The 26,426-nt window shown below is 44.6% G+C and overlaps 1 protein-coding gene across 2 annotated transcripts in view; it reads left to right on the top strand.

Moving 5' to 3' along the window:
* Positions 1-5,869: 5,869 nt before the first annotated feature.
* WWP1 (WW domain containing E3 ubiquitin protein ligase 1) overlaps positions 5,870-26,426 on the top strand; it is a 61,638-nt gene continuing 41,081 nt past the window's right edge. For both annotated transcript variants that reach the window (XM_066626250.1, XM_066626248.1), the window contains exons 1-3: positions 5,870-6,161; positions 17,133-17,223; positions 25,388-25,529. In XM_066626250.1, the coding sequence (XP_066482347.1) occupies positions 17,154-17,223; positions 25,388-25,529 (212 nt within the window). In that variant the 5' untranslated portion in view covers positions 5,870-6,161; positions 17,133-17,153. The remainder of the gene's footprint in view (positions 6,162-17,132; positions 17,224-25,387; positions 25,530-26,426) is intronic.

Below are 26,426 nucleotides of genomic sequence, written 5' to 3'. Positions count from 1 at the left end.
TTAAATCTAGTCTTTTAAAAATCTGACCCAAGGGCTAAAATGCTGGGCTGGAAACTGAACATCTGCAGTACCATGAGAGACCACTGGTATTAAGGATTTGAGGCATGATTCAGCCATTGCTGAGAATTTTTACATCCCCTTGATTTCAGTGGGAGAATCAAGCAACTCATGCCTGGGTTTGTATATAGTAATTTTATTATGCAAGGTGCATACAAGCTTAGTTCATTCATCCATCTTCCAAATAGTTCTTTGGAACTATTGGGGGGGACAGGACTGACTTTGAGAAGTTTCTTAGAGACAGTGTGGTGCTGTGGTTAGAGGGTTCAATTTAAGATTGAGAAGACCTGGATTCAAATCTCTGCTCAGCCATAAGGATCACTGTGTGATCTTTGGCCTGTTTCCAACTCTCAGCAAGGCTAAAATCTTGATCATTTTCAGAAGTGCTGTAAGACTTTTCTGCTTTGACCAAGTGTTAATGGTTGGAGTTCAGATGAATGAAATAATTTTTATCAATTTAATTACACAGTATTTCATTTACTGTGATGGATATTTTGTTTCATTGATTTAACTGTGTTGTTTTGAGTTCTTTTTAAAGAGCATGTGAGGGAGCATGCTTTGAATTACCGTGAAAATGCAGCAGGGGTGTAGGATAGCTTTAACACTTTTGCTCCTGCTGTAGTTCTGATCCAGTGCACATGTGCACATCCTGTATGCTATTTAAAGTAGAAAAAGGCTTCACCTAGCATTCTACAATGACCCCCAAATGGTCTAAGATTAACCTTTGCTGCCTGAGGAAAAGGGAAAAAGCTGAAGGAACATGGTCATTTCTGATAGATTCTAAGCCCCATTGTGGCCAAAGAATAGACAATGGTGGAAAATACTATAGAGAACCCCTGGGAATATCCTTCAGAATGCACAGCTCTGCAAGATGTGCAGAGGAGATGGATCATGCCATGTTTGTTTCTCTAACCAAATGAGCATCTTTCTTATTAAACTGATTTCTGAACTCTTATCTACATTAAAGAACATTGATTGTGCCAGATTTACAAACTTGCTCTTTCATCTTTTTCCAAAACACCACTTAGGGCAAACTGCGGGTGGGCAGTGGAGTAGTGGGAACTGATATACCACAGTGACCTGAGCAAATCATTTTAAGTGATTATGTTGAGCTTAGACAAGGAAAATCTCAGACAACCTGGAAAGGCTCTGTTGCTTTAGCCTCCATGTAAACACATCTTTGGAACAGTTTCCAAAGTATTTCCAATGAGTCATCATAATCAGAACACTTGATAGAAAAACTTGGCCAGGAGAGTGAATGGGATGTTAAGTATGCAGGTTATGAGCCAGACAGACATTGTTTCTGTGCTAACAGGGCTTCCTGACTGTTGGATAGAGAAAAGGAACAGCTTGTGAAACACCATCAGGATAAAATACTGGTGAGAACCTGCACATGGGACTCAAAGAACAAACACACAAACAAAAGGAAAACCTTTATAGTCATTCCAGGCAATCATTTTCAGAAAATTAAGGAACCCTATGGATTAGTAGACGTGAAAAGCTGATTGGATAAACACCTGAACTCATCTCTGACTCTTAGGGCTATATCTACAGTTTACAGGTGTAAACTGGTTTAACAGTCATTCTCTCTCCTGGGAGTGACTTACTTTCTCCAGGGTAACCTGGCAGCAGTAGTTTTATGGGGGTGGCTACCGTTCTTTAACAGATAAGTCTCAGCATGCTCCCCAAACAGCAGCTCCTAGGCTTCTTCAAGGGAAGCCATGATGGTTAAATTAATATATAATTGCTCTATGTTTATATCATAGATGTACCATAAATGATTCAAATAATGTTGATGACAGGGCCACAGACCATGGAGCCAGGGTCTCCACACCCTGAATTGCTGATGACAAGTCTTTCACTAAAACATCCACTATAGTTGGAAGAGAAGTGGCTCTCTTGTGTTTTGAACAGCATTATTAATACTATTGATGATGAAGATTATTTGCCTTTGTAGCCTGCCATACAGTTCCAGCAGGGGTCTGAAGCTAACTGGGACAGGGCATTCTCAACAGTGGCACAGAGGCTTTGGAATAGGATGTCTTCAGGGTGAAGAGTGATCTGGTCTCTTTGCTCCCTGCTGAGATACTGGCAGTTTGTGGCATTCTCTGATGTGTGAGGACGGGAGTTTTGGCTCTGCTGCTTATTTATGATGATGGCTTTACTTCCATTTTTATATACCATTTATTTTTATTATGACTTTTTGATGGTGGGCTGCCTTTTTAGAAAAGTATGATAAAAAAACCCAACTTTATTTTAATATGATAAAAAAAAACCACTTTATTTAGCCCATAAAGTGAATAAATAAAATTCCATATACAAAACAGCTTTGCACTTTGCACTGGTATGGAAATTGATAATCTAAGCATTTGATTCAACATAACTGAGCTCTCACTTCATATTACGATGTCATGTTGCAGTATAAGTAAATAATAAATTCAGAAGTGATGATATTCTGCTATCAAGTACTATTAGAATAAATAGGCTCATTTTAAAGTAAATCTTACAATGGGTAAAGAAAGACTGGCAAGGCATAAAGAATTGTTGGTACAGCAGTGCAATATTATGGATATGAATATAGCATATGAACCGCCTTATACTCAGTCAGACCATTAGTTCACCAGTATTGTCTACTCAGACTGGTGGCAATGGCTCTGCAGTGTCTTGGCCACACCATCTATGTTCAGATGCTTTCCAGTGGAGGTGCTGGGGATCAAACTTGCATGCAGAATGTACCCTTTCGCAGAGGTATGGTCCCTTTTTCAATACGAAAGTTGATCCACTTCCATATTGTGTCTGAATCTTGTTTCTATCCATGGATCTTATACTTTGCCTTTTTTTTGGTTTACCTTAACTAAGCTAAAAGTTGCATATTGCCATGTTTTTCTTCAGGGGGAAAAGTACTAAAACAACACTAGTGAAATACCTTTACACTAACTGAAACATTACAATGTAGTGCACAAACCTTTCAAGATTACCAAAACTTTTCTTTGGCTTAATATTATGCAAAAAAGAAAAACAGTTGTGTGGCAGAGAGAGGAAAGGCATAGTTGTGCCAGCTCTGTGGAATGTCCTCCTGTTGGAGGTGTACTTTGCCCCATGTTGTATTCCTTCAGTAACTGAGCAAAAACATGGTTTTTTTAAAACAAGTCTTTGGGGTTGGTTGAGGACTTTGCGGTTAAAAAAAAAATTTTTTTCTGCTGGCCTTGGATGCTGGCTTTCTCTGGCTATAAATACACATGTATAAACAATGCTGGCACCCAGGTTGCTGGAGGTAAAGCCTTCCACAGGTGCCCTCATGATACCCCTGTAGGTCTATGTGATGCTGTTGCCACTGCCTCTCAACAATTGTGAGGATCCAGGGACATGCCTTGCCAGGTGGAGCCTCAGGTGGGCATGAGCCCTCAGCCAGTGCCCAACCTGGGTATTCACAGATGCCACGCCTCCATATTGATGTAAAGTGTGAACGAGACAAAAGTTCTTTGCAAAGCTATACAAGTGTATTCATCAGGGCAGGTGTGTCCAAACTTTTTGGTAGGAGGGCCACATCATCTCTCTGACACTGTGTTGGGGGCCAGGAAAAAAAATTAATTTACATTTCAAATCTGAATAAATTTACGTAAATAAATATATTAGAGATGGAACTTATATGAATGAATGAAGATCTCACAATAACTCAAGGCCTATAAAAGACCTTGTACAAAGCAAGGCTGGCCTTTCCTTTGCTGCTGCTTCACAGGCGTGGCTGTGCAGGAGGTCAAACAATCAGCCCTTGTGTTGAGAGTAATCATGTCGGGCCAGCACGGGCTCCAGCAAGTCTCCAGAAGGCCACTGGAGACTCACTGGAGACTGGGGTTCCCAGCAGCCTGGATTTGGGGTCCCCGAGGGCTGCAAGTGGCCCCTGGGTTGGGGTTTGGGCACCCCTGGTCTATACAAATACTAACCCAGGCTAGTAATGGGGCAGGGAAGGGACAGTGCCAGTAACAGTCTTCTTGGGGAAGCTAATAATCTCATAGGCACATCTCAGAAGGAGCACATTAACTCCTTCCCTACCTGTAGCTCTGAGGCCTGCGTGTGCTGGTCTCTGGACTAGGGAGCCAGTACTGAAGAGCAGGAGGAAGAAACCTCTAGATCAGTGTTTCTTAAGGTTTGTCCTCCGCTGTACCACTTCACATGGTCCACCTATTTGAAGTACCACCAGAAGTAACTGGCAATGACATCACCACAAGTTACTTCTGAGTTGGGAGGCCAGATGCAATGTGACAAACACCAGTCTCAGGGTGGACAGGAGCATGGAAAATCGTGCGTTCGAACTCTGCCTGCCAAGCTGAGCCTCCTACCACTGTTTGTTGTGTCACTTTCCTGGTCTCGCTGTTGGGCAGCAAGGGTCCAGGGGTTCTGCAAGTACCACCAGGCACTACCTCACGTACACTGGTGGTACCCATACCACTGGTTAAGAAACACTGCTCTAGATGCGTTGTCACCAGCAACTTTTGGGGTTACCATTACACCTCTCACAGCTAACCTTGCCTGGCCTGTGCAGAGGTGGGAAGTACAGTCTGTTTTTATTTCCTTGTAGGTGCTTTGAGGCTGTCGTGTACTGTCTTTCTTCCTTGCAAAAATGAAATGCCGGAGGTGCAGAACAGCTGGATATGAGGAAAGAGAAACATTGGTCAGGTCAGCTTGAAGTCACAGCCATAGCCCTCCTCTCAATGCAGCCGTTCCTTTTGCAGATTTAGGCTGCAATCCTATCCACCCTTATCTGGAGAGTAAAATTTTATTGACTAAAATGGGACTTACTTCTCAGTAGACATGCATAGGATTCAGGGGCGTGCAGTAGGTAGGGAGGGAGATGAGGTGGGGCCTTCCCACCGGGGAAAAGCACTGCTGGTGCTGTGCGAAGTGCTTTTTGAAGGAATTCAATGGGGAGGCTCTGCCTCACCTCATACAGTGGCAGTGGTGCTTTTTACTCTAGTGGGAAGGTTCTGCCTCATCTCACACGGTGGAAGTGCTTTTTGAAGGACTTGAGGGGGGAGGCTCTGTCTCATCTCACAAGGCAGCAGCACTTTTTGAAGGACTCCAGTGTGGAGGCTCTGCCTCACCTCACACACTGGCAGCGGTGCTTTTTGAAGGACTTTGGTGGGGAGGCTCTGCCTCACCTCACACTTCAGTGGTACGAAGGAGTCCAGTGGGGAGGCTCTGCCTCACCTGCTCCCCATCCACTGCACGTCCCTGATAGGACTGGGCTCTAAAGCAGTTGCTGATCTGGGTGACAAGTCACAGCCCCATCCTATGCATGTCCACTCAGAAGTAAGTCCCACTGCAGTCAGTGGGGCTTCCTCCCAGGAAAGTGTGGACAGGAGTGGGCTGTCAGGCTGCGACGCACAGGGCACAAAGGCTTCTTGAGCAGACTCCCATCCTGCCAGTCACTGAGCCTGAAGCTGAGCACAGGCCAGCTGCCCCAAGCACGTTCTGCCTCCTCTACTCCCCCCTTAAACTCACAACAAATAGACCCTCCCGTTTCCTTCCCAGCTGGTACAGTCCGGCTCACTGTGCGCTGTCCCTCCCTGGTGCTACCCGTACTGGAGAGACCCTCATTCCGCCCGCCCCCTTGTTCCATTAGTTCAGCTCCATTACGCACCCCCCGCTCCCCCCTGCTTTGGTTTGTCCCAGTCCGTGGGACCAATAAATCAAACCGCTGCCTGGAACAAGTTCCAGCGCCTCTCGAGTGCGCGCGCGCCCTCCCTCCATCCCCGCCCTCCAATTGGCGCCACGCCTCCTCCAGCCGCGCGCGCAGCGTGGACGACGGTTGGGGCCGGTGGCCGCGCGCCGACGCGCGTGCGCGCTAGTGCCCAGCCGGAGCGCGCGCACGAACGAGCAACTCCGTCAACCTCCCCCCCCTTGCGTATGTGCGAGCTAAGGATCGCCAGCCCGGTCAGCTTTTGATGCCGCGGCGGCTGTGAGATGGCATCATCCTGCGCTGTGGCGGCGGCGACGGCAGAGGCGGCGGCGGCCGGGAGCGGTGCCGAGGGCTGAGGGGACCCCGCCACAGCGAGGGGGCGGCGGCACCCTTGTCACCCCCCCCAGCTGGGCTCTGGGCCACGGTAAGAGTGAGGGGACTGCTGAGCAACCGAGGGCCCGATCCTGCCCGCGCTTACCCGCGAGTAAGCCCCATTGACTACAACAGGACTTACTTCTGAGCAGACGGGCTCGGGCTCGACGAGCAAACAGGGCTGCGCAGCCGCCGCTTGGGCCGTCCCTGGCGGAGGCGCTCTCTGAGGGGAGGCACTGAGGTGTCGGGTGGGGGAGGGGCTGTCGACGCCCCCTCCAGCGTTCCATTTCCGCGGGGGGGGGCGCGCTCTCGGCGTCCTGCTCTCTTCCCCCCCCGCTTCGGCTGGAGCCTGGCGGGCGAAGGCTGCCGGTGCCTGTGCTCCCCCCTCCCCCCAGGCCGGCCTGGTGTCACCTTGTTTGTTCCTTTCCCGGGCCTTCAACTTGACAGGGAGGGGCGCTGGTGGACGGCAGTGGCTGAGCCTTGAACCCTGTAGCAGCGCTCACAGTGCGTTGGCAGGGCGCCCGCGCCCTGGAGCTGTCCCGCAGGGTCCCCAGCAGGAGCGGAGCAGAGGGTGTTGGTTGCGTGCTGGTTTGTCTGCCTTCTCCTTCTGGGAAAAGCCGCCGTCGCTCTGGCTGGCCTCAGGCTCGGCAGCCCGTCGCCTCTTCTTCCCCCACCCTGAATTCACCCTGTTTGTTGTCAGTCAGCGCCCAGGCCTCGCCTGTCTACTCAGAAGTAAGGCCCAGTGTAGTCAGGGGGGCTCTGCTTGCCCAGCAGAAGGTTACAATCCCAACCACACGTTCCTGGGAGCAAGTCTCATTGACTATAATGGGACTAGCTTCTGAGTAGACCAGCACAGGATTGGGCTCTGAGGCTGCAATCCTATCCACACTTTCCTGGGACAAAGTCTTTCTCTATAATGGAACTTGCTTCTGCATAGACATGCATAGGATTGGATTCTTAGGCTGCAATCCTGTCTACGTTTACCTGGGAGCAAGCCTCATTGACTATAATGGGACTTGCTTCTGAGTAGATAGACATAGGATTGAACTCTCAGATTGCTTTTCACCTAAATGCAGAGAGTGTTTCCAGTAAAAAACACTGCAAAAGGGATGGGAGGTGAATATAACAAGCCCCTTGCTTGCCTTCTCCCACACTGCCTATCTCAGCAGGATTTGCAGCCTAATCTTGTACACATTTAACTGAAATTTCCAAGTTAGTGTGCATATAATGTATCTTTAAAGTATGCTCCTAATGCACGATAAAATACTCATAATACAGAATAATCCGGGACCCACCTTTAAGCAATGAGGAGCTTATGTTTTTACCCTCTGTGTCCAGCTTTCTTTACAGTGGCCAATATTCAAAGGAGTAAAAGATGATAGACAGTTGTTGCTTTGCTTGCTCCCATGAAACAAAACTGCAATGATCATGATTTCTGATTTTATTTAACTTCTAATTATAGAGGAATTGTGTCCTTAGCTTCTAGTGCCCTTGGGCCCAATCTTATCCAATTTTTCAATGCTGGTGCAGTTGTGCCAGTGGAATGTGCGCTGCATCCAGTGGTGGAGGGGCAGTCACTGGGGCCTCCTCATGGTATGGGAACATGTGTTCCCTTACCTTGAGGCTGCATTGTGGCTACTCCAGAGCTGGAAATTTGGATTGGATTGGGCTCCGTGTCTTTAAATTTTAGTGCCCTTCTGCCAAAACAGTAAATAAATATTGCTGGTCTTTCCTACCATGGTCTGCAATATAGGTGATTAACTTATTAATCTTGGGCATAGCCTTGTCGAAGTATAGGCAAAGTTGCACTTGAGGCTGCAATCCTGTGCATGCTGACATGGTTGTAAGCGTCATTGAATGTAAATGACAGGCACTTTTTAAAGTGTCAACTATCTTATGTTTATCAAGTGGAGAGCAATAGTCCCTATCCATTTCAGCATAGTATGTTTTCCAGTGTCTGCTGATATCTCCTGCATATCTTTTTTTCCTTTCCCCCTGAAGTTTGTGAAACCATTTGGAACAGGAAATGATTTTTTAAAAAATTTCTTTACTGTGTAAACTTCTTTGAACTGCTTATTGAAAAGCAGTGTGTAAATATTCTAAATACAATACAATAATGGTTAGAGGTGGGAGAAAACACTTTTATTTTTTGTGTGGACTTTAGTGTTTTCCAAAGTTAAAAGTGCAGAAAGCAGTGTTATGTAATTTTATTCAAGATTTACGTTAAAATTATAAATGCCTGAAAATTGTAATAGATAGGTGATATAGGTGGCATAATGTCAGCAGATGCAGCCACAGTCATTATCTATGCATTACCTATTGAATAATAAATGAAAAAAATAAAATATTTTTTGTTGGCAGATCTTTTTTCTTTACAAAAATAAGTGCAGAAAGTGATGTTATGTGTTTTTATTTCGTTATCATTGCTTTCTCCACTTCCAAGTAGACTTGCATTGGATTAATCCAGTGGTTTTCAAACTCTCTTGGAGAATGTGAGCCTCTCTAAGTTCTTGCAGAACCAGGGGGGAGGCAGTGGGGGCAGGGGGGAGGCAGCAGCGCCACCCTGGGAATTGCTCAGTGGGGGTGCAGGGGCTTGGCTGCACATACCTGAGTCGCCTGCAGCCTCCCGGGGGTGAAAGTGGAGCGATCACCCCCCTGAGCGGGGTGATCCTGGGGATCGCGCTGCTGCCTCCTCCCTGCCTCTAGGCTGCTCCTGCCCCTTAAGGTGAAAGTGGCCAGGGCCCACATGCTGGGGCATTGCAATGCCCCAGTTTGAAAAGCCCTGGATTAGTCTATGAGCTAATGGTGATTTCAGCTGGAGAGATTTGAGCATATGCTTAAGTCTCCTTTTTATATTAGTATACATCTGACTGGTTGTAGTGGCCACCCTATTCTGAATGGGTTTGCACTTTTGGATAGAAATAGTTCGGCCCTATTTATCCATTCTCTGGTAACATCCAGGCTAGATAACTGTAATGTGTTGTACATGAGCCTAACTGCTTGGAAACTTCATCTGGTACAAAATGCAAGATTATTAACTGGAATTAACTGTATTAGATGCAAGATTATTAACTGGAATTAACTGTATGAAACCTCTCTCCAGTGTTAAAGAATTCCACTGGTGTTCAGTGTGTTTCTTGCACAATTCAAAGTGTTGGTGTTAATTTCTAAAGCCCCGTTTCTAAAGTTTCACCTACATACATATTGAAATAATCTATGGAGTGCCCTTTGCTAGGTTTCCTTGCCTTCAGGAGTGAGAAAGATAGGACTTCTTCTTCGTCCTTCTTCTTGGGTAGGGGTAGCTTGAAGATAACATCAGAAGGTTGCCAGTTCAAGGAGACCGGCAGCTCCCTGAAGGGCTGAGAATGGCGAGACTTTGAAGCAGCTGACAAGCGAGCTGAGTGATTCCACGTGCTCTTGGTGTGAGCAGGAAGCATCTTGGCTGCCCTCCATGTGAGAGATGGAGCTACTTGTCAGCCTGCATGGGAGAACTGGAGGCCAGAAGTGGGACCAAACCAGGAAGATCCATTCTGAAATGTTGTTGGTTCTTGAAAGAATGAACCTTTATGATTGTAAAAATCCCCATGAGGGATTTAGAAATGCCTGCCTATGTAAACCACCTTGCATAAAGTCAGAGGAGTAATCTGATGACCAGAATGGCGGTATATGAATACCTTATTTATTTATTTATTTATTTATTTATTTATTTATTCATTCATTCATTCATTCATTCATTCATTCATTCATTCTTGGTGACACCTCCTTTATGGAACAGCCTCCCCAGAGAGATTAGCCTGGTCCTATCCTTGTTTAGCTTCAAGTACAAGGCCAAAACGTTTACTTGAGGATGATATTTTACTGATGCTTCTGAAGCTTTTTGCTGTAGCAGCATTTCTCAACATTTATCCCGTTGTACAACTTTGTTTGGTCTACCTATTGGAAGTACCACCAGAAATAACTAGCATGTCATCACCAGTTACTTCCAGGTTGGAAGGCCAGACACAATACAAGAGAGACTCAGGGTGGACAAAAGGGTGTTTTTGAGCATATGAAAAATGCATGCTGGAGCTCTGTCTGCAAAGCCAAGTCTCCTACTGCTGCTCATTGTGTTGTGTTGCTGGTCTCACTGCCAAGTGGCCAGGGTCGGGGAGTCCTGTAAGTAGCACCAGATACCACCTCAAGTACAACTGGTAGTATAATTACCACTGGTTGGGAAACACTGTACAGAGGTACCCCTGTATCTGCTGATCCTGTATCTGCAGTTTCACTTATCCATGGATTGGCTCTGTGGCCCCTCCCCCTCTGTGCCCTCTCTGGATGCGGGGGGGGGGGGGGAGAGCTGGGCTCCTGTTGCCTCTGGTGTTCTGAGCCCCGCAGAGGCTGTCTGTGTCTGCCCACAGCTTCTGTGGGGCTCAGAATTACAATTTCAATAAAAAGTCACTTCAAGTTTTTCAGCAAAAGAAGTGATGTTTTTATGTCTTTGAAAGGCTTTATGAGGAATGGGGAGGCCTGGCTGAACCTCCCAGGCTTCCCTGGTCATTATAATGCCCCAGCAACCCCTGCCCCAGCAGGCTTTGCGCTTGGATTTCCAGGCAGATGTGACTGCCCAGAGGGTTGTTCTGCAGCAGTTGGGTAGGCTGCTTGTGAGCAGTGTGCTGGAATGGTAAGTACTGCTCACGCGGGGGGGGGGGGGGAGGGGGGTTCAGCATTGTGCCCACTGTGTCCCATGGGCCATAGTTTGGACACCATTTTAGTTTAATAAACATAAGCAATATAATTAAACAAAATTAAGTGATATTTATTTAACTGCCTTCTGGAGGTGACATTTTGTAATTTAATATAACTTGTCTCTGTACTTATGGGAAAATTGCCTCAGAAGTAACATTGGTGTGAAGTTGCTTTTATACATTTGTAAGAGTACAGAATTGCTTTATAAGAATGTTCTCTAATGAAGGTAGATGTACCACTTTATGTCAATGTTTTTTTAAAGAATTCACCTTACAATTTGCGCATAACATTTAATGACCTTCTTGGCAAAGGAACACTTTAATTTTGAGGAGGATAAATTTCATCTTGAAAATTGCTTTGTGTGTGTTTTTTTAAAATAAAGGCTATGCTTCTGAGGTTGGTCTAGATCAGGGGTCGGCAACCTGTGGCTCTAGAGCCGCATGTGGCTCTTTCAGCTGTCTGCTGCGGCTCCTCCCGGTGAAAGTGGCAAAGGGAGTAACAGGAGTGTGTCCTGTGTTGGGAGGGCAGGCTGCTTCCCTCCACCCCCTGAGCTCACTGCCCTCCTCTCCCTTCACCCCCACCTGCCCCACATTGGTTTCCCTTTTCAATTTTGCCCGCTCTGCAGGCTTAAGCTCCCTGTTTTTCCCTTCCCCAACTCTCCAGCAGGACGCCCTCCTCCTCAGCCATTGCGAGCCCTTGCAGCCCACCTTTCCCTGAGCAGGTCCCCACTCAGTGCAAGGAGAGGCTTTTCCTCCACAGCAGAGGAGACATCCTGTGTGTCTACTCAGTAGTAAGCACCATTACAGCAAATGAAGCTTACTCCCAGGAAAGGGTGCCTGGGATGGCAGCCTTGGAGCCTGCTCCTATGTGTGTCTACTCAGTTGTAAGCCCCATTACAGTGGATGAAGCTTACTCCCAGGAAAGGGTGCCTGGGATGGCAGCCTTGGACCCTGCCCAAGGCCAATCACAAGGACGGGTGAGTGGGAGCCCGAGTAGGTCTGTTCAAGTGTAAGCCCGGATGTATTCCCTGGGCTACTCCCAGGAAGGTGTGGAGGGCTGTAGCCTCAGCCTCCTCCTGTGCAGGTCTACTCACAAGTAAGCCCTGCTGTAGTCAGTGGGGCTTCCTCCCAGGAAGGTGTGGAGGGCTGCAGCCTCAGCCCCCTCCTATGCAGGTCTACTCACAAGTAGTCAGTGAGGCTTCCTCCCAGGAAAGTGTGGAGAGGACTGCAACCTGAGAGCTCCAACCAACTTGTCTGCTCAGAAGTCCCGTTGTAGCCAATGGGGCTTACTCCCAGGATAGTGTGGAGAGGGTTGCAGCCTGAGTGAGGGAGGACAGGCAGGCAGGGCAGAAGCTGGCCTGTGGCTGCCCCGCTCTGGCTTCTTCTCTTCCCCACCTCTGGAGTCTGTGTCCTTTTTTCCTTCCAGCAGGGTGCCTCTGGAAGGTGGGGGGAGTTCTTTAGTATCCATGTAAGATAAGCAGATGTCATAACCACCATATGTATTGGAATCCTGGAAGATCTGGTGAGGAGGTAGATGTGGTGTCAGCAGTGGCCCCTTTAAGGGTAAGGCCTGGGGATTCAGCAGAGTGTGCTGCACAGCTGCAGCCACTGGAAGGCAATAGGGCCCTCAGGGATACAAGGAGCACCTGAGGCAGGAAGGGGGTGTGAGTTGTAGAAGGAGTGCAGGTTGAAGGTAGGCGAGGAGACTGACTGGCTTATTGACTTGGATACTCTGACTGACTTACTTTGAAATCTGACCTTGGACTGTGGTTTGGCTTATTGACTTTGGACTCTGCCCTGGATACTCTGACTGACTTTGTGACTAATGGGCTGCTGGAGACACTGGAGTTTGAAGTGTGGCTGCTGTGCCCAAGACCTGCTGAGGACCCAGGGTCTGCTGTAGTGGTGGGAGGCTGCTGGCAGGAGAGAGGACCTCTGCAGGTTGAACAGACAAGCTACCCTGGAGGTGGGGTCCAGCAGGACTGCAGGGCAGAACCAGGGTCATTTGTTGGGGGAAAGAAGGGGAGCTAATTTGCTTAAAGTGGGCCTAATTCTCCAGGCAGAGAATGGCCTTGGAATCGGGCAAAACACCATAGAGGACCAGGTGTCTGAAAACACAGGACAAGAATGTATGACAAAACTAACTAAAAGCTACAAGAGGGGGCTACATTATAAAAATGGGACCTATAAGAGCATAAAGGTTAAAAAAAAAAACTATATATGCAGTATTATCTTCATTTTAGATGTCAAAAGGGTTTTGTGGCTCCTGAGGTTTTTTTCCCTCTGGAAAATGGGTCCAAATGGCTCTTTGAGTGTTTAAGGTTGCCGACCCCTGGTCTAGATCAAGGGTGTAAAACATGAAACCTTTGTGCTGAATATAGCCCATGGAACCTCTTTATTCAGCCCCTGAGTTAATTGAGCTATTACAGCACCACAGTCAGCTCAGCTGCTGAACTTTGAAGTGACACATCAGCAGAAGTTGCACTGCTGAAAGGATGGCACTTGGATATCCTGGTTATCATACTGCAGTACCGCTTCTGCAGAGTTGTCACTGCTGAAAGAGTGGCCCACATGATAATTGGACTCTCCTGGCTCCACCCTTTCAGCAATGCCGCGTCTATGAAGGTGCTGGGAGGAAGAGACGAAAGGAGGCTTCAGAAGGCGGGGAACAGTATAGGGGCAGAGGCATGCCAAGAAGGGTGAGGAAGGGTGGTGCTGGGTGAGCCCACTTATCATACAGGCTGCGCTTTTAGCAACACTGCTTCTGCCAATGCTTCACTTTACAGAGCCCCTCTCAGCTGTTGAGCTGTGAAGTGATGCCTCGGCATAAGTGGTGCTGCTGAAAGTATGGCCTGTATGATAATTGGATTCTCCTATATCTTGAAAATATGATCATGATTTGTATATTTTTTCTCCTGGCATCTGCAGCTAATGAGTTCTAATAGAGAAAAAGTGCTTATTTTCTTTCATCATCTGCTTAATGGCATAGCTTCTGATTCTCAGCAGGTGCCATGAATGTTATTTGGCCTGCTGTGTAAAATGAGTTTGACATCCCTGGTCTAGACTCTTCAGTATCTTGAAGTATTACAGGAAGTACAACTTTTGTGGTCTTCCTCTAACTTAACATGCTTACCCTGTAAAAACTGAAAAAGGAGTCAATTTGAAATATAATTTAGGTAAGTGATAACTGAATGTTTATTGTTGCTGCTTGACAAATCATGTTAGTGACTAAAGTGTGCAAATAATGACAGGTTCATTCTGCAGATGTTAGTCACGCCATGGATCTTGGTATTGTGAGATGCCCCTAGCTTAGTAATGTTTGTAAACGGATGCTTGTACACATAAATGCAAATGGAATTTGGTATTAACCAGGTTACTATTACTGGTGTGTATTGGTTTGAAATCTGTACAGTTGAAGAAGTGAGGTGAGGCCAGAAATCATACAAATAGCATGAAAAGAAAATTACATACTGCAAAAACTTAAGTTTCTTGAACAACAAAAAAGTCAATTGCTGTTATATTCAAGAATAATCACACTTCTGCTTATCATGACTTAAAAGAAGACAGATGGCTAGCTAGTCTCTTGCACTATGAACTTTCATGTTAATCAGTAGTCTGGCTTTGCTCTCTGAAAGTGAAAAGGAGGATCAACTGCCATGTATCCTATCTAAATTTATCTGCTCAGTGCTTAACTTGTAAATGAGAGGTGCTCAGGTTTATGTATGCTGAGCATACATCATCTGATATGGATGCATCTTCCCTAATCCCAGAACTGTGGGAACTTCTTTGATTACTCCATGATAAAAAATATTGTTACGCCATGTTTAAACTCATACCTGCATTCTAGAACTGAGCCATCTAAATAAAATGTCGGTTCTCCAGTGAAGGCTTGAAGAATCCTGACTCACACAAAGTCCTCCTGGGATCTCTTGGCAGGTTGTACTTTGTAACATCCCTATTGCTTGCTAATTGGGTAAGAGGCACTTTTTCAAGTGGGTGCTCCTCTTTTATTTAGCAGGGGGAGAGTAACTGGTCCTCCTCGCCCCAGCAGTGTCTTTTCTAGTGGCTGTCTGCTGGTGGTTTGTATCTTTTTAGATTGTGAGCCCTTTTGGGACAGGGAGCCGTTAGTTATTTGATTTTTCTCTGTAAACCGCTTTGTGAACTTTTGTTGAAAAGCGGTATATAAATAGTAGTAGTTGGCAACCTTCAGTCTCGAAAGACTATGGTATCGCGCTCTGAATGGTGGTTTTGGAACAGCGTCTAGTATGGCTGAAAAGGCCAATTCAGGAGTTACAATCCCTTCCACACTGGGAGCAAGTGCAGTCTGTCCCTGGTCTGTCTCCCTGGCTATGGGCCTTCCTTCTTTGCCTCAGTCTGTTGGCCAAGTGTCTCTTCAAACTGGGAAAGGCCATGCTGCACAGCCTGCCTCCAAGCGGGCCGCTCAGAGGCCAGGGTTTCCCACCTGTTGAGGTCCTCTCCTAAGGCCTTCAGATCCCTCTTGCAGATGTCCTTGTATCACAGCTGTGGTCTACCTGTAGGGCGCTTTCCTTGCACGAGTTCTCCATAGAGGAGATCCTTTGGGATCCGGCTATCATCCATTCTCACGACATGACCGAGCCAACGCAGGCATCTCTGTTTCAGCAGTGCATACATGCTAGGGATTCCAGCTTGTTCCAGGACTGTGTTGTTTGGAACTTGGTCCTGCCAGTTGATGCCGAGGATGCGTCGGAGGCAGCGCATGTGGAAAGCGTTCAGTTTCCTCTCCTGTTGTGAGCGAAGAGTCCATGACTCGCTGCAGTACTGAAGTGTATTTAGGACGCAAGCTCTGTAGACCTGGATCTTGGTATTTTCCGTCAGCTTCTTGTTGGACCAGACTCTCTTTGTGAGTCTGGAAAACATGGTAGCTGCTTTACCAATGCGCTTGTTTAGCTTGGTATCGAGAGAGAGAGTGTCGGAGATCATTATATTAATAATAATAATAATAATATAATTCCAGTAACTGAAATGAAACTTCTATACTCAAGGGCAGCATATATCAGGGAATAAAGGGGATGGCTGTCTCTGGACTTGCTTGTAAATTTTCCAGAATAACCTGTTAAACCCCAATTGGAAATGGAGTATTTGACTAGATTATTGTTGATCTGATCAAGCAGTTCAACATTTGGACCCTGACACAGCCTTTCCCTACTATTGATATTCATGGGATACTCAAAAGGCAACTGAACTATGACAAATTGAGTGGTATTGTCTCCCAGTCTTGAAGTTGGGAAAGGGGTAAGTGAAGGAACTCATCTCTTTCTCATTTACTTTCAGCGGGCTGTGTCCGAGCAGCTGGTGTTCCTTTCTGTTACAGTCACATGTGTAATTCCTGCCCTGGTTGCTAGCTTTCCAGCAATTGTTTTGTTTGTAGACAAATGATTTTAAAAGAACAAGAATACATAGAACCAAAACATTTCAGTAACTTCCAAGAACTGCGTTTTGCTAAATCTGCTGAACCTCTAGTACAGGAGTGTCCAAACTTTTTGGCAGGAGGGCCACATAATCTCTCAGACACTGTGGGGCTGTGAAAAAAAAATTAATTTACATTTCAAATTTGAATAAATTTACATAAATGAATATATTAGATATGGAACTTATATGAATGAATGAAGGTCTTGCAATAGCTGAAGGCCTATGAACAGCCTTGTACAAAGCAAGGCCAGCCTTCCTTTGCTGCTGCTGCTGCTGCATCACAAATGTGAAACAGCAAGCAGTGGAGGGAGTCCTTGTCCACAGCTCAAGCGAGAGGTCGAACAGTTGATTGTCAGGCTGGGAGCAGTTGCATCAGGCCAGCACAGGCTCCAGCAAGTCTCTGGAGGGCCAGAGGCTCAGTGGAGACTGGGACCTCGCTGAGGGCCAGATTGAGAGTTCTCGAGGGCCGCAAGCGGCCCCAGGGCCGGGGTTTGGGTACCCCTGCTCTAGTATGAAGAGTGTGTATTCTGTGAGGATTTAGGTGTATGTTGAATGAGACAGAGTATGAATATAGGGGACAATGTGGTTATAGGGAATGAAAAAGTCTTCAGAATCTAGCCTGATTGTAAACTGGGGTTATAGATGTGCTGCTAATCTTTAGCTAATTCAGGCTATCTGTATTATTTTGTCAGTTTAATAAGTAACAAGTCTTTTTTTTGAGAACTAGTAAATTTTTCTGTACATAAATTTATAGAGCTGACTGATAATATTAAAAAGTTGGTTTGTTTAATGCGTATACTATTTTGAAGTGGTATATGTAGTCAAATATTTTATTTTAAACATAGGCTGAAGTTGCAGCCTCTGACATGGCCACAGCCTCCCCAAGATCTGGAAGCAGTAATAACTATAATGGAAGACTGCAAATGCAAGTAACCGGTAAGTAAAATTCTGGATATTATGTATTTAATCCTATGTACTGACACTGGTTGGCCCAAAGTTGTAGTTAACCCACTCTCACATTCATCTTTGGTGACTAAAAATTGCCTCGCATTATCAGTGCTTGATGAAGAGTTTGTGGTTTGCATTTCCTGCACTGAATCTTGCCCTTTAAAACTAAAAATAGAAATTATGCATATGCAGTACAATTTGCCAATTCTATATAAATACAGGTGGGGTCTTGGTATCTGCAGGTGATCCATTCTTGCCCCCCCTTTGCAAATAAGCAAATCTGTGATTTGCAAATCGGCACCTTAAGCCCTTCTAAGAGGATCAGAGCACAACTTTTGAGGGCTTTGTGAAGCCCTCAGAGGCTGCGCACATCTGCCCGCAACCTCTGCGGGCTTCAGAATGGCTCCTGGAACCCCCTCTGGGTGCCCTCCATGGGCTTTCTGGGCCTCAGAATGCTTTAAAAGGCATAAAAATGTCACTTCCCGTTTCCCAATGGAAACCACAAGTCATATTTTATTGGCTTTAGGAGCCATTCTGAAGCCCGCAGAGGCCACGGGTTAATGTACACGGCCTCTGTGGGCTTCACAAAGCCTTTCGCAGGGTTCAGTTGAAGCCAAGCCTGGCTCAACACTGGTCTGGGGGACCAAGTTGAGCCAGATCTGTGGATGTAAAATCCATGATAAACAGACCCCATCTGTACATGGCAATACAGGTCAAGGATTCTTTTCTCTGTGGTAATTTGAACGTATACCAGTAATGCAAGCATATTGGTTTAGTGGCCATGGTTTTCCTGCTCTGGGAAGACTAATAACTCCTTTTGGAATTAGTGAGTTATCGTGATCAGCTAGGTTTAGGTTCCTGGCAACCATAGTGCAGTGGTATTCAAAATGGGGGGTCATGTGTAAAGGTTCCCTGGTCTCTTTAAGGGGTGGGGAGAGTGAGGGCAGCCAAGAGGGCAGATCCAAGTGATCTGGTTCGCTAACGGGGGTGTAAGGGGGGTGCTTATACTCATGGAGGGCTGCTGCAAGCTGCAGGAGTTGCGGGGAGCCCCTTGCAGCCCTCCACAGGTCTCCCCAAGGCTTAGAATGTTCAAACGGAGCAATTGCAAAGCACTTCCTAGCTGGGTTTGCAAACAGGAAGTGCTTTGCGATTGCGCTGTTTGGATATTCTAAGCTTTGGGGAGCCCTGCGGAGCGCTGCTTGTAGCCTGTGCCAAGTCCCACACCTGCACAGTATTACCAGATAATGAGAACAGTCACAGATTATTAAAGCTAAGTAGCAATTCTGCCCTTTGCAGATAAGTGAATTCATGGATAGCAAATTTGCTTATAAAGAGAACTCAAAATAGTAGTGAAATGATAGATTCCGTTTCTCTCCCCTGGCCTTTGATTTTCTCTTTAAATCTTGTGATCTTGGACAAGAATGTGGTTTTCTTTCCCTTTCATTAAATAACTTTTAGGTTGGAGGAACACTTTTGGGGGGGGTGTGGGGGTTCAGTGTGACTGCTTACTAATACTATTCCCAGGACATTTAGGGCCCAATCCTATCCAATTTTCCAGCACTGGTGCAACTATGACAATGGGTGTGCACTTCATCCTGTGGTGGGGAGGCAGTCATAGAAGCTTCCTCTAGGTATGGAAACATTTGTTCCCTTACCTTGGAGCTGCATTATGGTTGTACCAGTGCTGGAAAGTTGGATAGGATTGGGCCCTTAGTCACTAGTTATAATAAATATATAGAAGCATTGAGAACTAAGTACGTTGGTGATTTTATTCTGTTGTACTTTATATGGAATGAGCAGTATACCAGTAAACTGTTCTGTGTAACAGAACAAGAGAATTGTTTACTGCAGCAGTTTTCAACCTTTTTCATCTCATGGCACGCTGAGGAGGTGCTAAAATTGTCAAGGCACACCAACAATTTTTGACAATTATCAAGGTATGCCTGGCTGGAGGCACTCATACCCCAATGGCCTTACTAATATACGTATAATCCTCCTCCAAACTCCTGCTGGACACCTGAAGACCATTTGCGACAAACCAATGTGCTGTGGCATAGTGGTTAAAAATCCCTGTTCCAGAGCTTTGGGAGGAGTTCTAGAGCTCTGTAGTTGCCTAGAGCTTTGGGAGCATTTCTCTGTGGGACATCTGTGCTCATATGCACATCCCAGATGTTGAATCTGTCTGCTTTTAACCCTGCAATCTTATGTATGCTTACTTTTGGGTAAGTCACAGAATCAGAGTTGAGGGGGCCATCTAGTACAGCCTGCTGCTTGAAGCACATAAATCCTCTCTGGAGTATCTCCAAATGGTGTTTGCTGAGAGCCCAATCCTGAGCTCGGCGCTGTGGCTTTCTGTCGGAGTGCACTGTTGCAAATGTACCATAAGGCACATCTGCGAGGCTTACCGCCAGGCCAGTGCCTATACTAGCCAGGTGCTGGGCTAGTGCTGGGTGGGTGCCCGTCTTCCACTGCTCAGCGGTCTCACGGACTCCCCATATGGGGAGGGGGGCCATGGAGGAGGTGTTCTGGGGAGGAGGGAGGCAGGCAGAGGTAGGGGAGGAGGCATGACGGGGAGGCGGGAGGTGGAAAAAGGGTGGGCAGGAGGCATGCTGGGGGGATGGAGGTGGGTCCAAGGTGTTCGTGTGGGGCTCGGCGTCCTACAAGAACACCTTTACCTTACCAAGTGAGTAACCTCATTGCAGGGCTACTTCCCTTACCTGGGAAAAGGGAACGAAGGTCCCCTTCTCCTGAGGTGTCGCCTGCGGCAGGCTGAGGCACATAGGATGCAGCGGCAGCCATTCTTGGCACCGCTGCAGCCATGTGCCCCAGGCAGCTCAGGATTGGGCTGTGAGCCTCTGCTTGAAGAGCTCTAAGAGGACAAACCTATCACTTCCATTAACAGTTCCATTGTTGAAATGCTCTTGCCATTAAGAAGAACATACCAAGTTCCTTCATCCTTTTCTCTTAGGACTTTCATTCTAGACCCCTGACCATCTTCATTGTCCTTCTTTGAACCTGCTCCAGGTTGGTTGCATCCTTTTTAAAGTGTGGTACCCCAAATTGGACACAATATTCTAGAGGTCTGACCAGTATAAAGTGAATATGGTACTTCATGCAATTTGGGAGCTATACTTCTACTAATCGAACCTAAAATTACATTTCCTTCTGCAGAATCACACTGCTGACTCAGGGTCAGCTTGTGATCTGCTGCAACAGTAAGATCTTTCACAAGCTATAACTGCCAAGTAGGCAGTACCTGTCGCCCTTGTTTTTTTTTTTTCTGTCTGCACAATCTTGCATTGTGTCTGTTGAACTTCATTTTGTTAGTTTCATTCCAGTATTCCATTTTATGAAGATCCTCCAAATGCTTCTACTGTCTTTTGTGGTGTTAGCTAATTCTCAAATAGTTTAGTGTCATCCACAAATTTCTCTTCATTTATGTCAGTGATAAACATGTTGAAGACAATTGGACTGAATACAGAACCTTGGGATCCTCTGCTCAAGACTGCCTTTCAGGTTAATGAGGAACCATTGATGAGAACTCTTTCCAATCAACTGTGAATCCATCTAATAGTTGCATCATCTAGTCTGTATTTTATATCCCGTTTATATTGTCCCATTGAATTCAGAGGGTTTTACTTCTGAATACACCTAGGATTGTGCTCTTACTCACCCAAGGCTGCTACTGTAAATGCCGCTAAAGAAGATGAATCCCACCAGTCTATCAAGCTGTTGACTTGCTGTTCTGGATTGAAGCCATTTTAATGTTATTTGTAGGCTATTGCTTCACAAATAAACAGTGTATCATGTTTCTGTGCTGCTCTTTACTAGTCCACTAAAGATCGAAGAAGGCAAAGTAATTTAGGCACACGTTAGAATAAATAGTGCTTGGTCAAGGCTTTCATGTTGTTAACAATGGTCTCCACATTTTCCGGTATGGAAAACTGCCAGACTCTGCTATCAACTTCAGTTTGTTGCCATTTCTTCAAATTTATCTTTTCTATCACCTGAAGAACAATTTAAACAAAATACAGGACATCTTGTATTTCCTTTTGTTTATTATGCCCTTGGTTCCTTTTCATAGTTGTTTATCACTTCATGAAATTTAGCTTAATGTTGGGGAATCTCATGCATGTATTAATATGCAAAGTTCTGCTGAAGTAAACTAGTGTACCTTTTAGGCTTCAGGCAGGAATCATGAAATTGTATGGATCAGCTTATTTTGTTGAGGTTCTTTTTGCTGCCACTTTAGAAAGCACTCAGATTTTAAATATGGGGAGCCCTGTATCTGCACATTCAGTTATCCCCGGATCGGGTCCGCAGGGGGCCCCCTATGTGCTCGTCTGTTTATGGTCTCTGCTGGACTCAGATTGAGCCCTAGAGGTAAAAAAAGTCACTTCTTGTTTCTCAATGAAACCAGAAGTGACGTTTCTAATACCTTATAAGGAAGGCATTGCGTTTGCCTATATCCGCAGTTTCACTTAACCACAGGGGGTTCCAGAACAGATCCCGTGGATACAGGATATGTTATATATCTACAACGTCTCATTTCAGACTTAGAGATGGGGTTCAGAAGCCCATTGAGTTCTTTGCACATCATGCCAAAATCTCTTCAAATTTTGGATTGGATTGTAAATAAGCTTGGACTATCCTAAGGTTCCTTCCCCACTTGCGTGTCCATTTTCATGAAATTTCATGAAAGGGTGGGAGGACATTGTCAGCATGGGTATTTATTGGAGGGGTGGAGATGGAGGGTGGAATTAGTGGATGCAACGAAGAGGATCGCTAGTAGAAGCACACTCTGCTATTTCTCCTTCTAGTTATTCCAACTGTAGTTTTGAGGAGTTTGGGATCTTTGGTATAGAAGAGAGCATGGTGAAAGTGGCTTGGGCTGGCTCACGTTTCATTATCGCATGCTGAGGTACTTAAAAGTCACTATTGTAATTTAAACACATTTCTTTTCCACTTCTCTGTAACTGGGAATACTGTATATACCTGTCTTGGAGAATCAATCTCCTTGGATATACACAGCCCTCCTTTTGTTAGGGATGACCCTGTTTTCCTTCCAAACCATTTGGTACAGGACACTGATTCTGCTGTTGGAAAAAATGGTGATAGTGCCCCTGACTTCAAGAGTGTTGACTTTTGGCATTGTTTTATGCAGCAACCCCTAAGGAGATTGTATTGTTTGATGTCTTCAGTATTTAGAAGTGAGAAATGGGACCATCTGTATTATCAGTTGGGATGTGATGATCCATAAAAGGGCTATAAAAGAAGTTGAGTACATACAGTCATTGACTACGGTAGTTTAATAATTGAAGTGGATCCAGTTCTAGGAATTCTATGTGAATCTCTTAAACTGTTATCTTTTCAACTACTTCGATTAGTAGTAATACCTCTAGAAAATAATTCACACCACTTTGCCCTCCCCAATCTTCATATGGATCCAAAATGAAGTTACTTATTACATTTTAAAACATAGATTTTGAAGTTTGCTTGTATTACAGTTTTGAATCATTTGAAGATAGGATACATATATTGGGAATAGAATTGCAGAAATTTTAGTACTAATTTTTAGCTAAAGATTAGAACAGAATTTTCAGGTAGAAGAAACTTATCACTAGTTTCAGCTAATGTTATCTCTAGCTATGTTTTTTCTCTGGAATCATACAAGGTAGTATTGTAGGAATTTTCAAAGACTTCAGTGTAACCAGAATGAACAGTGTATTTTGTGAACAAACACTGAGGGTATATTGAAAGGTTACAGTTTATACAGGTATATACAATTATCTAGCACAGTGGTTCCCAAGCAGACAATTTCCCTTAAAGAGGAGTGACCATGCACTGATGGCAGTGACGGCACTGCAGGAATCGTGGCAGCGCCATGACCAAGGGGGTTTAGTATGGTACCTGGGAGGCAGCTCTGGCCATCCTGAGGGTATGAGGCCCGGCGATACTCCTCAGCAGGCTTACCCACTGTTCCAAACTGCTCCTATCTCCGATTGCAACCCACTTCCAGTTTGTAATCACAAACTCAGAAGTGGGTCATGACTGAGGACAGCAGCTGTTTGGAGCAGTAGAGAGGCCCACAGAGGAGATTGCTGGGCCTCCACACCTCCAAGTACCTTACTAAACCCCTTGGTCATGGTGCGATTGTGAGGATGGCACCGCAGCAAATTTTTACAGGGTTCCCAACTCCCTTGTAAAAGTTTGGTAACCACTGATCTAGCAATTATAAGCCTAATGTTTGAAATCTGCTGGTTTTCTAGTGGTTTGTTACTTTTTGCAGTAAATTGCAGTGAATGCTGGTAGTTGTGTTGCTATGGTAACATTTTTATAAAACATTCCACCTTTGGGTGGCTGTTAAAGAGAGGGGAGAGCACCTTGGATGAGACAGCTTGCCAGTGAGCAGTAGGTGAAAATTACATGCCATTGACTTTCCATCACACTTCAGCAGCAGTAACTTCAAGAAGGCTTCTGTTTACTCAGTTATCTTTCTTTCCTGGCCTTGTAAGCTCCCTCTTTTGGCTTAAGTAAAAAGCAAAATCTAGAGTATGACGTTACTTTATGTCCCAAAACTTAGTTGTTGAGGCATTTACTATGGGATGCTATTGGGGAAGAGCTGGAGATATTCTGCTCAGAATAAGTTCAGCTTTTGCCTGCGTTGTAGAAGACAGTTTTGAAATGCACATAGATTTAGTTTGTATAACTTTCTGTAATCTACAATATGTTAAATCCTGGATAAAGCAAATATTAAAAAGTAAGCTTGTTAATTGCCCACCTGAAGCTATAGCTAATTTTGTTTCCTCTGCTCACATTCTTAAGATGCATGTATAAAAGAAGCTAAAAATGCTCTAAGACTTGTTTCGTTGATGGTCCTGTTTCAGGTGCATGTTTGTGTCTGGCAGACGTCTTCAAAACTGTTGCAGTGAATGTGTGTTCAGTATGTTTCACAGTTATGTGCGTATATACAACAATGAGAATCAATGGCCATGTTCTGACTGAACGCAAAGCTTAGTAAAGGGAAGAGTAGCACCTAATAGCAGTGTATAGAAAACATGATGTACAAAAAAATAAGGATGTAGAAAATACAAGAATACTCATCATAAATCTGAAGTGCACGTTTCAAGTTTACATGCTATTCACTCTGAATGCAGTCTCTCTATGATTTAAAGGGCTGATGTATACTGAACACTTTTGATGAATGTCATTTTTATTGCCAGAATGTTGCATAACTTTGTAACTAGATATGTTAAAATAAATGTTAATATCTGACTGTAAATTATAAGTTTAGAAAAATATTGAAATGTTACTTTTACTATTGGCTGGATTCAAAGATATCATTCTATATGTAGAAGTTCCATTTGCAGGAGAGCTGCACATCTCGTTAGCAGTATGCTAGAAAAGTGAAACCGAAATGTGGTCTTCTGCTTGTACAAGTAAAAAACATGAGAATTGGGCAGTGCTGGATGCCATTTCTTTCCAGTGAAACTTCTTAGATCCAAACTAACGTGTTTTATGTTTAAAAACTTTTTATTAATTGAGAAATTTTTTTTATATTTAGAATTTCTCTGAAAGAATATGCAAATTAGAAATGTGATGGATTTTTTTAAGCAGTAAACTTGTATTTTCTACAGTTTTTTTGTCTGTATATAGGTTAAAAACCTAAGTAGGGGCAAGAGACAATGTCTAGCAGCCTTTAAAGCTTTGTTAAAGGATTGAGAGTAACATAAGGAAAGTTAAAATGCTGAGAAAAGTAGCAGAGAATTTGCTTTCCCTTACCCCAAAACAAATGTTCACAGCTAATCCTGATGCAGTGTTAGTATGAAGTAGAAAACTGTTTTCTTTGAAGAACATGATAACATTGATATTCAGACAGTTTTTTGTGACCTGATAAAATGAACTTGTTCCTCAAAAATGTTACTTTTCTTAAAGTAATGTGATGCTATGACCTTCTAACTTTCTTTGTGTATTTGTATTTAGATCTGCTGCAGCTCTGTTCTAGATTTGAACTATTATATTTTTTCAGCAGAATGTGAAAAAGCGAACCTTGTTTTTCATTCATAATTTTGAAGAGATTACCTTGGTTACTAATGTTGTCATTTTCTAATATGAAACATTTTCCAGTAGTTATAAGCAATGTTTTTGTTAGTTTCTAGTGCCAAACTGAAAAGAAAAAAGAACTGGTTTGGTGGAACTGCTATTTATACAGAACTACTAGCAGATAGTGAAGTTAAGAAAACATCTAAATCCAACAGTTCTTCAAATCCAAAATGGGATGAACAGTTGACTGTGTAAGTAGGCCCCCCTCCCCCATTCTGATTTATTTTGTGTACAGCTTCTTTGTGCTCACTGAAAGTTTGCTGTGGAATAATTACTCAGTGAAACCCATTATCCAGCAGGTACAGCAATGTGTGTTCTCACAGATTACTTAAGCATATGCACCCTGATGAATGTGTTAGCCATATCTGAGGCAAAACATGAGGGGGGAAAAATACTCATCCAGAAACTGAGTCTCCATTTTGCCTGTGACTTCTTTTTTCCTTGAGGTGACTGGTTATGTAAACATTACTATGGTCAGCACATTGGTGCATATCTTCTGTACGTTAGGTGATTCACAAGAATTACGCAGTGATTTGATATGAATCAAATATCATAATTGAATAATTGAATGTGTTTGTGGTAGGGAACATTCTGGGATTCTCTGTCTGTGGGCAAACTAAGGCCAGAATTATTAACTGCCAAATAAAAGGATTACAACTGCCAAATAGAATTTTATATCCAGACTTTAATGAAATAACATCTTGATTAGACTGTTTCCACTTGACTTGAACATAGAAACCAAAATCTTGACCTTCCTCCCCCCCCCGTCATGTACGTATGTTTAATGAAATGCATGTTTGTAATCGCCTCCATTTGAATTTTAAAAGCTTTTGTAAAGTTTTCTAACAGCACTTTCCTAACTTGCGCTAGAACAGGCAGGCTGGTGGGCCTGCACTGTATTCAGCGCAAATTTCAGGCTGTGTGATGCTTGGGCATCCTTGAGGCAAGGCAAAACTTTTCACCCTGTGGAGAGGTGCAGCAGTCCCAATGGAGCTACTTGGAGCTGTGTCACGGTGGCACAAATCCAAGCAGTCTGGAGCTGCCTCAGCTGCCTGCCTGGCCCCACTCCCTGCCTACCCACCCGCCCC

This window comes from Tiliqua scincoides, chromosome 4 (assembly GCF_035046505.1).
Source record: "Tiliqua scincoides isolate rTilSci1 chromosome 4, rTilSci1.hap2, whole genome shotgun sequence".
NCBI classification, from domain to species: Eukaryota; Metazoa; Chordata; class Lepidosauria; order Squamata; family Scincidae; genus Tiliqua; species Tiliqua scincoides.
Note: the sequence above shows the minus strand (reverse complement) of the source record. Positions and strands in the feature narration are given on the sequence as shown.